The sequence below is a fragment of the Syngnathoides biaculeatus genome, chromosome 7 (assembly GCF_019802595.1).
Source record: "Syngnathoides biaculeatus isolate LvHL_M chromosome 7, ASM1980259v1, whole genome shotgun sequence".
Taxonomy (NCBI): Eukaryota; Metazoa; Chordata; class Actinopteri; order Syngnathiformes; family Syngnathidae; genus Syngnathoides; species Syngnathoides biaculeatus.
In genome coordinates, this window is record NC_084646.1 from 6,228,640 (window position 1) to 6,243,424 (window position 14,785).

Genomic DNA, 14,785 nt, shown 5'->3' on the forward strand with positions numbered 1-14,785 from the left:
CGCCTCCTGCCTGTTGACAGGTGGGATGGGCTCCAGCAGTCCCCACGACCCTTGTGAGGCTAAGCGGCTCAGAAAATGGCTGGACGGATAAATTGCTCATAGGTGTGATTGCGAGTATGACTTTTGCCTGTGGCTGCGATTGGCTGGCGACCGGTTCAGGGTGCACCCTGCCTCCCGCCTGTTGACAGCTGGGACAGGCTCCAGCACTCCCCGGGACCCTTGTGAGGATAAGCGGCAAAGAAAGTGGCTGGATGGATAGTTTATGTTACAGCGCCTCACCCGCTCCTGCGCATTTTTCATCACACAGGCCGGGACTTTCGAAGACCGAGGAGCAAATCGTCTTCTGCAAAGCTTGGCGCGACATCGGCAACGGGAGCGCTCACAACCCCGTGGAGCAGATCTCCACCGACGTCGATCAAGGCCAGAAGGTGCAGTCGGTCGCCCGTTTTACGCCGGGTCGGGAGTTTCGGGTCAGAACCAGAAAAAAAAAGAAAAAAAAAAATAGCATGAAAAATTTTGAGTTATGTTTGCGTGTGAATCATAGATAAAGATTCAGGTTGGGAATTTAGCTTCACGGTACTTTCAGATGACACATGAGCCAGAAATGATGTTTGATGAAGAATGTTTTTATGTTTTTGGGTTGGCAGAAAATGGTGAGCTCCTTGAAGTTCCGGAAAGCCGAGGTCCACGCCCTGTACCGGTGCACGGCTGCCAACAAAGTGGGCAAGGACTCCCGGGTCATTTTTTTCCACGTCACTCGTAAGTTTTTGCCCGGTGACACCGTTGTTTATTATCATGATGATACATTTCCTGCTGGGAAATAACCGTGTACAAAATACTACATGATTTTTCAGGTATCTGCGCTTTATGTGAGTTGGTGTATTTTTTTCCCTTAGGGTTTAGGGTAGCATTAGTTAAATTGACCTGAAATTGACCCTATCATTGACCTCTTTATTCCCAAAACACATGACATCATTCTTTAATCCTGTATTTATTTAATTTGAAAATCTTCCACTTCATATTTAAAAAAACCAAACTTTTTTTTCTTGTAAAATGACGGGTTTTTCTTTGAGAATATACCTCTATAAAAATATACCTGTTTTAAAAAAATCTTTATCCTTATAATATTACATTTCTCTTGAAAATATACAGCTAATCATATAAAAAACATAGGATTTCATTCAGTAAGGATTGTGATTTTTTTTTTTAACTGAAATATAGTGAAAATATAGTAAATAGAATATATTATTTTCATAATATCTAACTTCATTGTAAACTTTTATTATTTTTTAATTGTTTTTATTTTTAATTTTTATTTTTTACTGAAGGCATCCAACTTCAAATCGATTTATTTATTTATTATTATTATTATTATTATTTGTTCTCGTAGGGTTACGACTTCTCAAAAATATTCCACATTTTGTTTTTGGAAAAATCAGACCTTGTCTTGTGACATTTTTTTCATTTTTTTTACAAAAACATACAGATTATTCTCTACAAAAAGATTCATTCATGATTACAACTTCAAAAATAAAAACTGTGGATCACTTTTTATTTCCACAATATCTGACGCTTCCAATACTCTCTTTTGGTTAAAATATAAGAATTTACATCATGATTAAAAAAAAACAACCTAATGCTGTTAAAATTTTCAGTAAATATTTTGACTTTTTTTCTTCCTTCAAAATATGCAGCTTTTTACCTCGAAAAACTACAATTTTACTCCTGAAAGAATGCAACTTTTTCTTGTATTATAAAATATCCTCTTTATTTCCACAATATCAGGTTTCATTCTTGAGAAATTTATCGAGCGAATCAACGCAGGTTTATTCTTGTAAAGTTGGGACTTTTCTAAGGAAATTATACAACTTAAAAGAAAAAAAAAATCTCAATTTATCCCTGTAATATTACAACTTCTTTCCCAGATGTATTTCTTTTTATTTTCATAAAAATAATTAATTAAAATGTATGTCATAGTAAACTTAAAAGACCTGAGTAGCCTTTCTAATTTTTATCTTTAGACATTTTAGAGTCTGTACTTTTTTTTTCCCCCTGTTTTTTTTTTTTTTTTTTACTTTTTAATTTTATTATTATTATTATTTTTTTTTTTTAATTTGTTGCAAGTACTTTTGCTGCTTCGGTCAACAGGCGGCCTGGAGCTGAGCGTGTCGCCGTCCAGCGAGCCCCTGGAGGAGGAACGCGTGGCCCTGAGCTGCAAGGCCGACGGGCTGATGTACGGCAACCTGGCCTGGTTCCGCGTCACGAACGGGTCCGGGTGGGAGCGGGCCGCCGAAGTGCAGCTGTGCCGCTCGCTGGAGCTGCCGCCGACGCCGCTGCTGCGCCTCGGCGCCTCCGACGACGCCAACGTGAGTCTGGAGCTGCTGCTGCCCAACGCGTCGCGCCGGGACGAAGGCCTGTACGCCTGCCAGGTGGAACACCTCAAGACCGGGGAGAGGACTTGCTTGCTGCGCCAGCTGTCGTTGAAAGGTTGGACCCTTTCACTGATTGCTTCTATCGTTTGAAATTGTCCAGTTCTAAGGTCCCGGGTTCGATCCCGGACCCGCCTGTGTGGAGTTTGCATGTTCTCCCCGTGCCTGCGTGGGTTTTCTCCGGTTTCCTCCCACATCCCAAAAACATGCAACGTTGATTGGACACTCTAAATTGTCCATAGGTGTGATTGTGAGTGCGGCTGTTTGTCTGTATGTGCCGTGCGATTGGCTGGCGAGCAGCTCAGGGTGTGCCCCGCCTCCTGCCCGTTGACAGCTGGGATAGGCTCCTGCACTCCCGCGACCCTCGTGAGGATAAGAGGCAAACAAAATGGATGGATGAGTCCTTGCATTTTGATTTGTCAAACTGGACCAACTGGTACGCGACAAGCAAGCGTAGTGCATAGAAAGGGAGAAAAAAAATGGACAAAGACACGAAAAAAATATTGAGCAGGAACTGAAAAAATCTGACAAGCAAAAACTTGAACAAATTACAGGAATGGAAAGAATAAGAAAAAAAAATCCCCAAAAGGCAGATTCGCCCAAAAAACAAAAAAAGTGATTGATCAAGCAGAACTTTGACAAAAATTTAAAAGGAAAAAATGCTTAAAATTCAAATAAATACAAAATCGGGGAATAAATATGACAACAGTGACAAAACAAACAAAAAAAGTTGGTAAAATTTCCCACAAACTGTATGAAGAAACAAGAAGACAAAAACCCTGAAAATTATGTAACAGCTTAGTGATCAACTACGCCATGTGACAACGTGGAGGCAAATTTAGTTTACATTGCTGCTGTATTTGTATACAAGTTATCAAAAAAAACTTTCCTTCATATTTTTTTGTGGGCACGGTGGCTCAGCTGGTAAAGCGTTGGCCTCACAGTTCTGAGGACCCGGTTTCGATCCCGGACCCACCTGTGCATGTTCTCCCCATGCCCGCGTGGGTTTTCTCCGGGCATTCCGATTTCCTCCCACATCCCAAAAACATGCAACATTAATTGGACGCTCTAAATTGCCCCAAGGTGTGACTGTGAGTGCGATTGGTTGTTTGTCTCGATGTTCCCTGGGATTGGCTGGCGACCAGTTCGGGGTGTACCCCGCCTCCTGCCTGTTGACAGCTAAGATAGGCTCCAGCCCTCCCTTGTGAGCATAACCGGCTAAGAAAATTGATTGACGGATATTTTTTTGTGCTCAGGCCAAAACCATTTCTAATACAACAAAAAATGTTTTGTCGCCATCTTGTGGCCTACATAGGCAATTACAAGCCCTTTTGGACGGCCGTCTTTTCAGAACAGAGTTTCGGTTCACCGCATCGCACACGTTTTGCAGGTCTGGAGGCTCCGAGGATCCTCAACAACCTCACCGACCAAAAAGTCAACGTGAGCGCCACCGTCACGCTCCTGTGCGACGCTGTCGGCACGCCCGACCCGACGGTGGTGTGGACCAAAAACAACCGCACGTTGGTGGAGGGCTCCGGTAAGGCCCGCGTTCCATTTGGACTCTGTGAATGATTGCGGTCCGTTTGGACTCACGTCGGGCATGTTCAGGCGTGATCCTGAGCCGGGGCGGTCACGTCTTGACCATCCAGCGCGTCAAGAAGGAAGACGACGGCACGTACGGCTGCACTGCTTGCAACAGCCGCGGATGCGACACCTCGGAGGCCTTCTTGACTACGGAAGGTCGGTGTGCAACTCAACCTCTTGGCTGCGCTGCTTCTAATACAAATTGGATTTTTATTTTCATTTTTTTGTTTGTCCAATAAGTTTTTTTCACCTCTAATGCGGGGGTGTCACACTAATTTTTCTCGTGGGCCACATTGTTGTTCCAGTTTGACTGGGAAACAAAAATATTTAGTTATCTCATTGTGTATACGTAATCAATTTATGAACTAGTTTTGGAATCAGAAATCAAGGATAATTTGTTTTTCAACCATTCACGTTTGGTAACACAAAAATTCTTGTAATATCTCAACTTTTACAATATCTGAAATTTTGGTACAGATTTTTACAAGAATAATGGAAATTGACACTCTAGGTTTGGCTTTACGGGCCACAGAAAATCATGAAGTGGGCCAGATCTGGCCGCCGGGCCTTGAGTTTGACACCTGCACTCTAATGGTTGCCATAGCGATTTACAGTCATCTGCCCAGCGCCTTCGTAATCTGAAGTGCTGCCCGAAGTAATTTCAACTATATTCACAACGGGAACAGTTATAGTTGGAATCCATCCTGTGATTGGTTGGTCATGTTAAGTTATCGATTGGCAACTGAATAATAAAAAGAAAAAATGGAAAAAGACCCATAAATTTGGCGAAGGTTTTGACAAAAATATCCCAGCATATGACAAAAAAAACATACAAAACATGGACAACTATATGATAAAACTGACAAAAATTAAACTATCATCTGACAAAAAAATAAAAAATATGACAAAGAGGAATTGAATAAAATATTTTTTAATGGCCAAACAGGAAAAAGAGACAAAAATCTGGGAAAAATTACACAAAAAAATTACAAAAAGAACAAAAATCGGACACAAAAAGATTACATAAATTGATTAAAATCTGACAATGATAGAGCAAAACCCTGGCTAAAATGACACTATCATCTGACAAAAAATATATAATATGACAAAGAGGAATTGAATAAAATATTTTTTAATGGCGAAACAGGAAAAAGACAAAATCTGGGGAAAATGACAAAAAAATGACAAAAAGAACAATAATCTGACACAAAAAGATTATGTAAATTGATAAAAATCTGACAATAATAAAGCAAAAACCTGACTAAAATCTGGGAAAACGTACACTATCATCTGACCAAAAAAAATATAAAATATGACAAAGAGTAATTGAATAAAAATATTTTTTAATGTCGAAACAGGAAAAAGAGACAAAAATCTGGGAAAAATTACACAAAAACATGACAAAACGAACAAAAATCTGACACAAAAAGATGACATAAATCTATAAAAATCTGACAATAATGGAGCAAATCCTGGCTAATAATAAAATGGACAAAAATATTTTTAAAAAACACCAATCGATCAAAAATTGGACCAAAAAAATCCAACTATCTGGCAAAACACAGACAGAAATTAGAGAGGAAAGAAAAGAAAATGCTGAAAAAAATCTGGCCCCCAAAAAAGACCAAAAGTTATTGAGCAAAACACACACGCAAATATAAACATATTACAAAAAGTGAATTATATAAGGAACACTATATTGTACTGCCATGGTCTCACGCTATTTATGGGGGGGGGGGAATAATTGTACGCTATCTCCAGCATTCCAGATTTCGATGCACCGTTTCCTGTTTGCTGATAATATGAAGAATTTGTTGTCCAGCTCGAAACCTCCTGGTTCAACTATCTTTTTTTTTTAATTTTTTTTTTTATATTTAGCCTCAAGGCCAACTTTTGTTTAATATCAAAGATTTAAACCGGGAACAACTTCCGCATGACAGGAAGCCAGCTCAGTTTGTGCACATCCTCCCGGGAGTTTTCTAAATGCAAAACAATGGAAGGACTTGGGGGACAAAGAGGGGCGGTGGGCGCGCGAAGGGGGGGGTTGATGGGCCCCGCTTCGGCTCTCCTGTCCAAGCCGACCACCGGGAATGGCCAAAAAAACAAACCCCGTCTACGTGACCCGGGCCTCGCCAGCAGAATGCGGGCCCGGATAGGACCCCGGGGGGGCGCCGCCGCCGCCGCTAACGAGTTAGACACCACAAATTAGCGAACGAGAGAGAGAGACCTGGTTTCAAACAATACGCGGCTCTTTGTGCAATTAACTTAGGCTGGCGAAAATGTGTTGTGACCACATGAAATATTTCCGACGCAGACACATGCGCGAGCCAAACACAACGAGGACGGGAACGCCGATCGTTCATTTTCTGTCCAACGTCTCCTGTTCGGGCTGAATCCCTCGCCAAATCCCTTTTCACGTGGCCTTCCCGGAAACTTGTAGCATCAGCGTGCGTTAGCTTGCGCCTTTCAGACAGAGCCCGACAAACCGGGAAATCGCTGAGCTGCTGTTCCGCCTGTGCCAATTTTTCGGAAGCCGTCCGATTTTGTTGAGCTGCTTCGACCTCGAATCGGCATCTTACTCGCAGCGCAATAAGCCGGGACGAAGCCTAGCTTAAATGGCTAAAGTGAAAGGGGACTAAGACGGCGCCCTGAAAAGATTGGGAACTGTACGCAAAGACTTTGTGAAATGAGTCAATCAGTTAATTCATCCAACCATTTTCTTTACCTCACGAGGGTCGCAGGGAGTGCTGGAGCCTATCCCAGCCGTCAACTCGCAGGAGGTGGGGTACACCCCGAACTGGTCGCCAGCCAATCGCAGGGCACATGGAGACAAACAGCCGCACTCACAATCACAGCTAGGGGCAATTTAGAGCGTCCAATTAATGTTGGATGTTTTGGGGATGTGGGAGGAAACCGGAGTGCCCGGAGGAAACCCACATAGGGATGGGGAGAACACGCAAACGTCACACAGGCGGGGCTGGGATCGAACCCGGGTCCTCACAACTGTGAGGCCAACGCTTTACCAGCTGAGCAAAGAAATTCAGTTCTGTCTAATCATGTGAAATGACACAGGGGAAAAGTATTGAACACACAAAGTGGTCCATCCATTGTCTTTTGCCGCTTATCCTCACGAGGGTCACGGGAAGTGCTGAAGCCTATCCCAGTTGTCAACGGGCAGGAGGTGGGGTACACCCCAAACTGGTTGCCAGCCAATTGCACGGCAAATAGAGACAAACAGCCGCACTCACAATCACACCTATGGGCAATTTAGTGTCCAATTAATGTTGCATGTTTTTGGGAGGAGGGAGGAAACCGGAGTGCTCGGAGAAAACCCAATCGGGCACGGGGAGAATATGCAAACGCCACACAGCCGGGGGCCGGGATTGAACCCGGGTCCTCAGAACTGTGAGGCCAACGCTTTCCAGCTGACCCACCATGCCGTTGTTTTTTTTTTTTTTTTTTTTAAATATTCTTGTCAATTTTTTTTTTTCCTAGCCATATTTTTGCTCTATCATTGTAAGATTTTTATCACTTGATATAATCTTTTTGTGTCAGATTTTTGTCCTTTTTTTCTAATTTTTGCGCCTAATCAATTCTTTGATTGTTAAAATTGGCCATGATTGACCAAAGAAAGGTGTCTGGATTTTCCCCAACTTGGAGCAAAGAAACAAGTTCGGTGGTCATATTTTCAGCAAGTCATTGGTTATTATTTTCGAAATGACCCCCCAAAAAATCCCCCGTTATTGACCAAAGGAATGAGTGAGTATATTCTCCATGGTCGAACCAGAGAAATGAGTCGCCCGATTGTCGACGCGACAGGGGTGTTGTGAAATACGCAAACATATCGCACACACGTTTTTTTGCTGCTTTCAGGCGCGGAAGAGAAGACCAACGTGGAGCTGATCGTTCCCATCGGCTCGGTGGTCATCGCCATGTTCTTCTGGCTCCTGGTCGTCTTCGTCATCCGCGGGAGAAAGAGAGTAAGCGCTTCCTCTTTTCAGGGGCCGTCATAATTCAGGATTACGCTCCCTTGGCCTGGGAAAATGAAAATGAAATGAAAATTATTGGTGAAACATAATGTTCATCGATTCATGCCAGAGATGTAGAGTGACAAACAGACCAAATAAATGTAAATAAATGCTCAACTATTAGATGGCAGAAATTACATTATTGATGGGTGAATCCAATTTTTCGTAACATTTTTGTTTGTAGTGACATTTTTTTTTAAATATAAAAAATGTGACCTGGGCCAATAAAAGTAAAAAATGGTTGCTCTAATGCATTACCGAAATGCTCACACAAACGCTACACATTGTTTTTCCCCACATAATACATACATAACATACAATATGCTGGTATAGAATGTGTTTCATTTCTTTGTATAAGACATCCATCCATCCATCCATTTCCTTTGCCGCTTATCCTCACGACGGTCGCGGGGAGTGCTGAAGCCTATCCCAGCTGTCAACGGGCAGGAGGCGGGGTACACCCTGAACTGGTCGCCAGCCAATCGCGGGGACAGACAAAAGTCACACTCGCAATCACACCTACGGGCAATTTACCCATCCATCCATTTTCGTTGCCACTTATCTTCACGAGGGTCGCGGGGAGTGCTGGAGCCTATCCCAGCTGTCAAAGGGAAGGGGGCGGGGTACACCCTGAACTGGTTGTCAGCCAATCACAGGGCACATTGAGACAAACAACCAATCGCAGTCACAATCAAACCTAGGGGCAATTTAGAGTGTCCAATAAATTTTGCACTTTTTGGGGATGTGGGAGGAAACCGGAGTGCCCGGAGGCAACCCACGCAGGCACGGGCAGAACATGCAAACTCCACACAGGCGGGTCCGGGATCGAACCCGGGTCCTCAGAACTGTGAGGCCGACGCTTTTCCAGCTCACCGTACCGCCCTTGTATAAGACAGGGGTGTCAAACTCATTTTTGTCACAGGCCACATCATAGTTCTAGTCATATATTATCCCTCCGATGGCTGTTATGACTCAACCTATATAAAGTAATTATCACATTTAATAAAATATGGGACAAATTGATGTATTTAAAACCCTACAATAACAAATTTTTCAATTACTATATTTCTTTTTGTGGATGGGTGGGGGGGATCACAAAAAAAATGCTTGCAGCATCTTAATGTTAAAACACAATTTCCAATTTATCTTTACTTTCGCGGGCCACATGAAATAACGCGGTGGGCCAGACATGGCCCCAGGCCCACCAGTTTGACACCTGCGACACGAGATTACGTAGCGGGTGGCCCCTTCGTCGTATCCTCAGCCGGCCCACACACGCGGACGACGTGGTTTCAAACAAGACAGACGGTCTTACATAAATCCAGTACGACTGATTAGAAGCGACCGCAAGAACAACAGGGTCACTTTCTGCTCCCATAAATCGCGTCCACCCACTGGGCCTCATATTTTTTTCATTTTTTTTTTTGCCGTTGTTGACCGGAAGGGAGCTGGAAACGCGCCACGGCTGTCGCAGTTGTAACGCAAACGATGTTCTGTTCCCAGTCCAACGGTAGCGATCTGAAGACGGGCTACCTCTCCATGATCCTGGACTCGGAAGACGTGCCCATGGACGAGCAGTGCGAGCGGCTCACCTACGATGCCAACAAGTGGGAGTTCCCGCGGGACAGGCTGAAGCTCGGTACGTGAATACACGTCATTTCAATTAAAAAAAAAAAAAAAAAATGTATTTATTTGATGCTAATGAGTGCTGTTGATTGAACGATTGCTCGTTTTCCCCATGGTCGCCCAAAAAAATGAGTCTGGACATTTCTTTTAGTTGACTGAGGCACGCTCGACCAAAGAAACAAGTCAGGACTTTTCCGATTTTTGACAAAAAAATGACCCATTGTGTCATATTTTCATCAGTTAATTCATTGTTAATTATGTATTCCTACGGTTGACCAAAGAAATTACGGTGATCACGCCATGACCCTTGCTTGACAATGAAAATCAGCGGGATCTCATATTTTCATAAATTCTTTGAATGTTAAAATTTTAAATGTTTGACCAAAGAAATGTATTGAGAGATTCCCCGTAGTTGACCAAAGAAATTAATCAGGACATTCAACAGAGTTGACCAAAGAAATGAGTCAATACTTTTCCTGTTTGCCACGTTCACCTTAAGAAATGAGTCGGGACATTTCCCGTAACTGACAAAACAAAAACATAAATCCCATAATGTCACGATTAATATTCCCCATGGTTGACCAAAGAAATTACGGTAATCACGCCATTGCCCTTGGTTGACAATGAAAATCAGGATCAGTCAGGATCTCGTATTTTCATAAATTCTTTGAATGTTAAAATTTAAAATTTTTGACCAAAGGAATGTATTGAAAGATTGCTCGTAGTTGACCAAAGAAATGAATCAGGACATGAAACAAAGTTGACCAAAGAAATGAATCAATACTTTTCCCGTTTGCCATGTTCAACTTAAGAAATGAGCCGGGACATTTCCCATAACTGACAAAAAAATCTCAAAATAAATCCCATAATGTCACGAATATGATTGCCCATGGTTGACCAAAGAAATGAATCGGGACATTCAACAGAGTTGACCAAAGAAATGAGTCAGTACTTTTCCCGTTTGCCACATTCAACTTAAGAAATGAGTCGGGACATTTCCCGTAACTGACAAAACAAAAAAAAAAATTAATCCCATAATGTCACGATCAATATTCCCCATGGTTGACCAAAGAAATTAGTCATGAATTTCCCAATGGTCAACCAAAGTAATGAGTTAGGATGTTGGACTTCCACACATTATTTCATTGTTAATATCTTCTATGTTTAGCCAAATGTCCTCTTCGTCGACCAAAGAAATGAGTCAGAATCTTCCCATAATCAACGATAGAAATTTGTCAGGGTGTTCGCCATGTTCAAGCAAAGAAACGAGAGAGTCGAGATATCCTATTTTCTTGAAGACCATTGAAGTCTACACAAAAATGGTCATCAGTTATGCTTTTTGTCTACTTGTAAGCTCCAAGCGTGATATTTCCCTGCATTCTTGAACGCAGCACGACTCAAACAAACATGTGAATACGAGTGTTCCCCATTTCAAGGCGATCCCCTGGGCCGAGGCGCGTTCGGCCAGGTCGTGGAAGCCGCCGCGTTCGGGATCGAGAAGATCGCCACCTGCACCACCGTTGCCGTCAAGATGCTTAAAGGTGAGCCTTCCCCCTCCGGACGTACGCCGCCTGCGGCGAAAGACGCTAGTCAAACGTTAGTCCGATCTGCCGCGGCAGAGGGAGCCACGTCCAGCGAGTACCGAGCTTTGATGTCGGAACTGAAGATCCTCATCCACATCGGACATCACCTGAACGTGGTCAACCTACTGGGAGCCTGCACCAAGCCTGGTGGTGAGTAGTCGCGCATCACCGACGGGAGTGATTGGCTCCAGACGCAGCACAAGTGCTAATGAATGAATTGAACATATTACAATAATATTATAACGTCATCATTCCATTCACTCAGTCGGCATGTATTAGACCTCCCTCCGTGACGTTGGTTTCTGCTCGAGTGTAGTCCTGCCACGCGGTTTGGCGGGTTTTTCAGTCACGGTCAAAGTCACTTTGGATGAGACACACGACTGCAGGACCACTGCTGACCAAATCAAATTTTCATTAAAATTGAAATTTATCAGACGTGTCTAATGTGAGTAGACTTCCCAAAAAAGTCTCAGATAATCCACGTCCAAGACACAAGAAGTTGGCCATTTCAGTTTGAAGTTCCCATAAAGTCACTTGTTTTGGTACTACTTTGCTAAGTACTTACTTAGTCCCAAGAACCAATACCTGAAAAGGCAAAGAGTCTGCCATTTTATTTTCAACCAGCCACCTTCGTGTAGTTTTATTTTGGCCATTTCTGCATTTTTGAACCTTGAACGAAGAACTGGTTTTGATGCTCTGCTTTGCATAATCATCGCCGCTATAGGCCCTCTCATGGTCATCGTGGAGTACTGCAAACATGGAAACCTGTCCAGCTACCTGAAGAGCAAGCGTGGAGAATACAGTCCATATAAGGTAGACGGATCAAAAATGGCGGAGCGTTAAAAATAGTTATTATATCGTGTTCTCCTGTGGGCCTCAGAGAAAGAGAACGGACGGCCAGAGGTGGACGTCCGCAGAAGAAGACGACGTGACCGGAGGAGATCTCGGCCTGGGGAAGATCGCCCAGCTGGACATCTGCACGGGGACGGCCGACAGAGCTTCGGGCGGCCATCTGAATCCGCAGGATGGTACGGAAGTCCACCCGGTCTTCTCTTCCACTTGGGTTTTCCCGTTCCTAACGCCCACCGTGCATCGCAGAGAGCACAGACGAAGACCACTTGACCATGGAGGACCTGATCTGCTTCAGTTTCCAGGTGGCCAAAGGCATGGAGTTCCTTTCTTCTCGCAAGGTGAAAGAACCATCCGGGAATGTGGATACCAATACCGATTCTGTCCACATCAAAGCTAACTGGTCCCATGTGCATTCAGTGCATCCACAGAGATCTGGCCGCCAGGAACATCCTCCTCTCTGAGAACAACGTGGTCAAGATCTGCGACTTTGGTCTGGCCAGGGACGTCTACAAGGATCCCGACTACGTCCGGAAGGGAGACGTAAGTTCCTCCTTTAGTCACTCACATGTACGCTACAAGTTTTTCCACTTCCACGTGGGCCGGATGACTTCAGGAGGATTACGTTCAAGGCGAAAATTTGTAGTTTGGATTTGAAATACAGTACAGTGTATCTTTTGTGACAACAGTCCTCATGAGGAAACAAGAGCCCAAGAATAAAATGAGCTGTCGAAGCTGGTGGCTGTTGTCTCAGACCGCCTCCAGGTTTCTTGTGGCTTTTTCTCACGTATAATTGTACAGGTGTGGTAAGGCAACGAGTACAAAAGTGTCCAACGTGTGGTACAAATACTGCTTTTGTAAGGCACCATCGGGCACTCAGAGCTGATTCATCTGTCACCAAATTTTTCGATGACTCAAAGGGCAGAGTTAATAAAACAGTGGTGAGGCCGGCCGTGATGTACGGATTAGAGACGGCGGCACTGAAGAAAGAACAGGAAGCAGAACTGGAGGTGTCAGAAATGAAGATGTTGAGGTTCTCGCTCGGAGTGAGCCGGTTGGACAGGACTAGAAATGAGCCAATTAGAGCAGTGGTTCCCAAGGTCAACCTGGGCCCGGACCCCCAGTGAGTCGTTCAAAAAGCTCCCGGACCCCCAACCTCAACTATGCCATTCTGGTACAAAGAAATACAACATTTTAGTGGCTCACGTGCTCTTGCTTTTTTTTTTTTTTATTTTCGCACAATAAATCAAAACGTGGTTCAACACTGGAAAGGGCAATTCTCACATCATGATTAGCATCCAGACGATTTAGTTTTTTCGTCGTCACATCTAATAGACTTGAAAACGCCGCCTCACACTTGTACGTAGTAACGAAGGGAACATAGTATTCCACGGCTGATTTGGCGAGAAGTTTGGGAACAGTTCCAACCCCTCGCAACCAAAAGGTGCTGTTTGACTTGTTCTCAAATTGTCGACGGATGGCCACTGAATGACGGGGTTCGATGAGTTCTTCCTTTCTGTCGTCGTGGTGCATCGTGTCAAGATTGAAGCCAAAAGGGTCTTGAACCCGTGATTCTTCTTTTCCAGACAATTGATCAAGTATAAAATAGTGGTCAAAACTTCCCCTTTTATTTTATATCTCATTATTACCCTGGAAAGACGTTTTTGACCGCCTGGGGGTCCGTGGACCCCACTTCGGGAACCGCTGAATTAGAGGCACAGCCAAAGTTGGATGCTTTGGAGGCAAGTTTCGAGAGAGCAGACTTCGATGGTTTGGACATGGCGGGCAAAAGAGGGAGAGGAAGACCAAAGACCAAAGGTTGATGGATGTTGTGAGGGAGGACGTGAGGACAAATACGAAGGACGAGATAGGCTTAGACGGAAAAAGATGACACTCTGTGGCGACCCCTAACGGGACAAACCGAAAGGAAAAGAAGAAAAAGACAGAGATAATCAGTCTGCTTTCATGAAACCCGACAGAAAAATGAGAATATTGACTGCAATTTTAAGTGAAATGATGTCTCTCAATGATGAACTATTTATCGATTAATTTGACCATTGATTAATTGTTGCACGTTAGCTAAATCTTACCCGTGTCAGCTGACTTGTTTCTGCTAGCTGTACAATATGTCAATATATTGAATTCAATCTTTTTCGAGAGAAACGCAAAGAGCATTCCTCGCGACGATTGTAGAAATGTACCGGTCATCTACTGCAGCGTTTAAGATGTTTGTTAAGCAAACTAGCTAGCAGCTAGCTAGTTCTCTTAACAACTAGCCAATAACCGAACGGTGTATTCTTGTGCATTTATTTTTTTCATCAACACCTCCCATTTTTTTAGCCATCTTTACGCTCGTCATTGGGATGTAAACAACCTGTGCTCTTTTAACATCAAGTACCGTATTTTCCGCACTTTCAGGCGCACCTAAAAGCCGACGGTGCGCCTTATATTCTGGTGCGCCTTATATGTGGAAATGTGTAGTAAGTGCTTTATTACGAGACTAAGAGCTCAGGAATTAGAGGACATATGGAGACCCTTAGAAGAGTTTTAAAAAAAAAATGAATTATTTGTGATTTGTGTGCTTTTTTTTTTCTTAAATACTATTAGGTCTGTGCATACTGTGTTTTTTGTTTTTTTGTTTGACTGTTATTGTGTTGTTTTTGTAAAATTATATATGAAAAATTTA

At 43.4% G+C, this 14,785-nt stretch overlaps 1 protein-coding gene across 6 annotated transcripts in view; it reads left to right on the top strand.

The window, feature by feature from the left end:
• kdr (kinase insert domain receptor (a type III receptor tyrosine kinase)) overlaps positions 1-14,785 on the top strand; it is a 30,930-nt gene that overhangs the window by 10,292 nt on the left and 5,853 nt on the right. For all 6 annotated transcript variants that reach the window (XM_061824399.1, XM_061824400.1, XM_061824401.1 and 3 more), the window contains exons 11-23: positions 308-428; positions 648-759; positions 2,149-2,487; positions 3,820-3,966; positions 4,038-4,169; positions 7,887-7,993; positions 9,545-9,680; positions 11,104-11,208; positions 11,287-11,400; positions 11,975-12,063; positions 12,131-12,278; positions 12,349-12,440; positions 12,520-12,642. In XM_061824399.1, the coding sequence (XP_061680383.1) occupies positions 308-428; positions 648-759; positions 2,149-2,487; positions 3,820-3,966; positions 4,038-4,169; positions 7,887-7,993; positions 9,545-9,680; positions 11,104-11,208; positions 11,287-11,400; positions 11,975-12,063; positions 12,131-12,278; positions 12,349-12,440; positions 12,520-12,642 (1,765 nt within the window). The remainder of the gene's footprint in view (positions 1-307; positions 429-647; positions 760-2,148; positions 2,488-3,819; positions 3,967-4,037; positions 4,170-7,886; positions 7,994-9,544; positions 9,681-11,103; positions 11,209-11,286; positions 11,401-11,974; positions 12,064-12,130; positions 12,279-12,348; positions 12,441-12,519; positions 12,643-14,785) is intronic.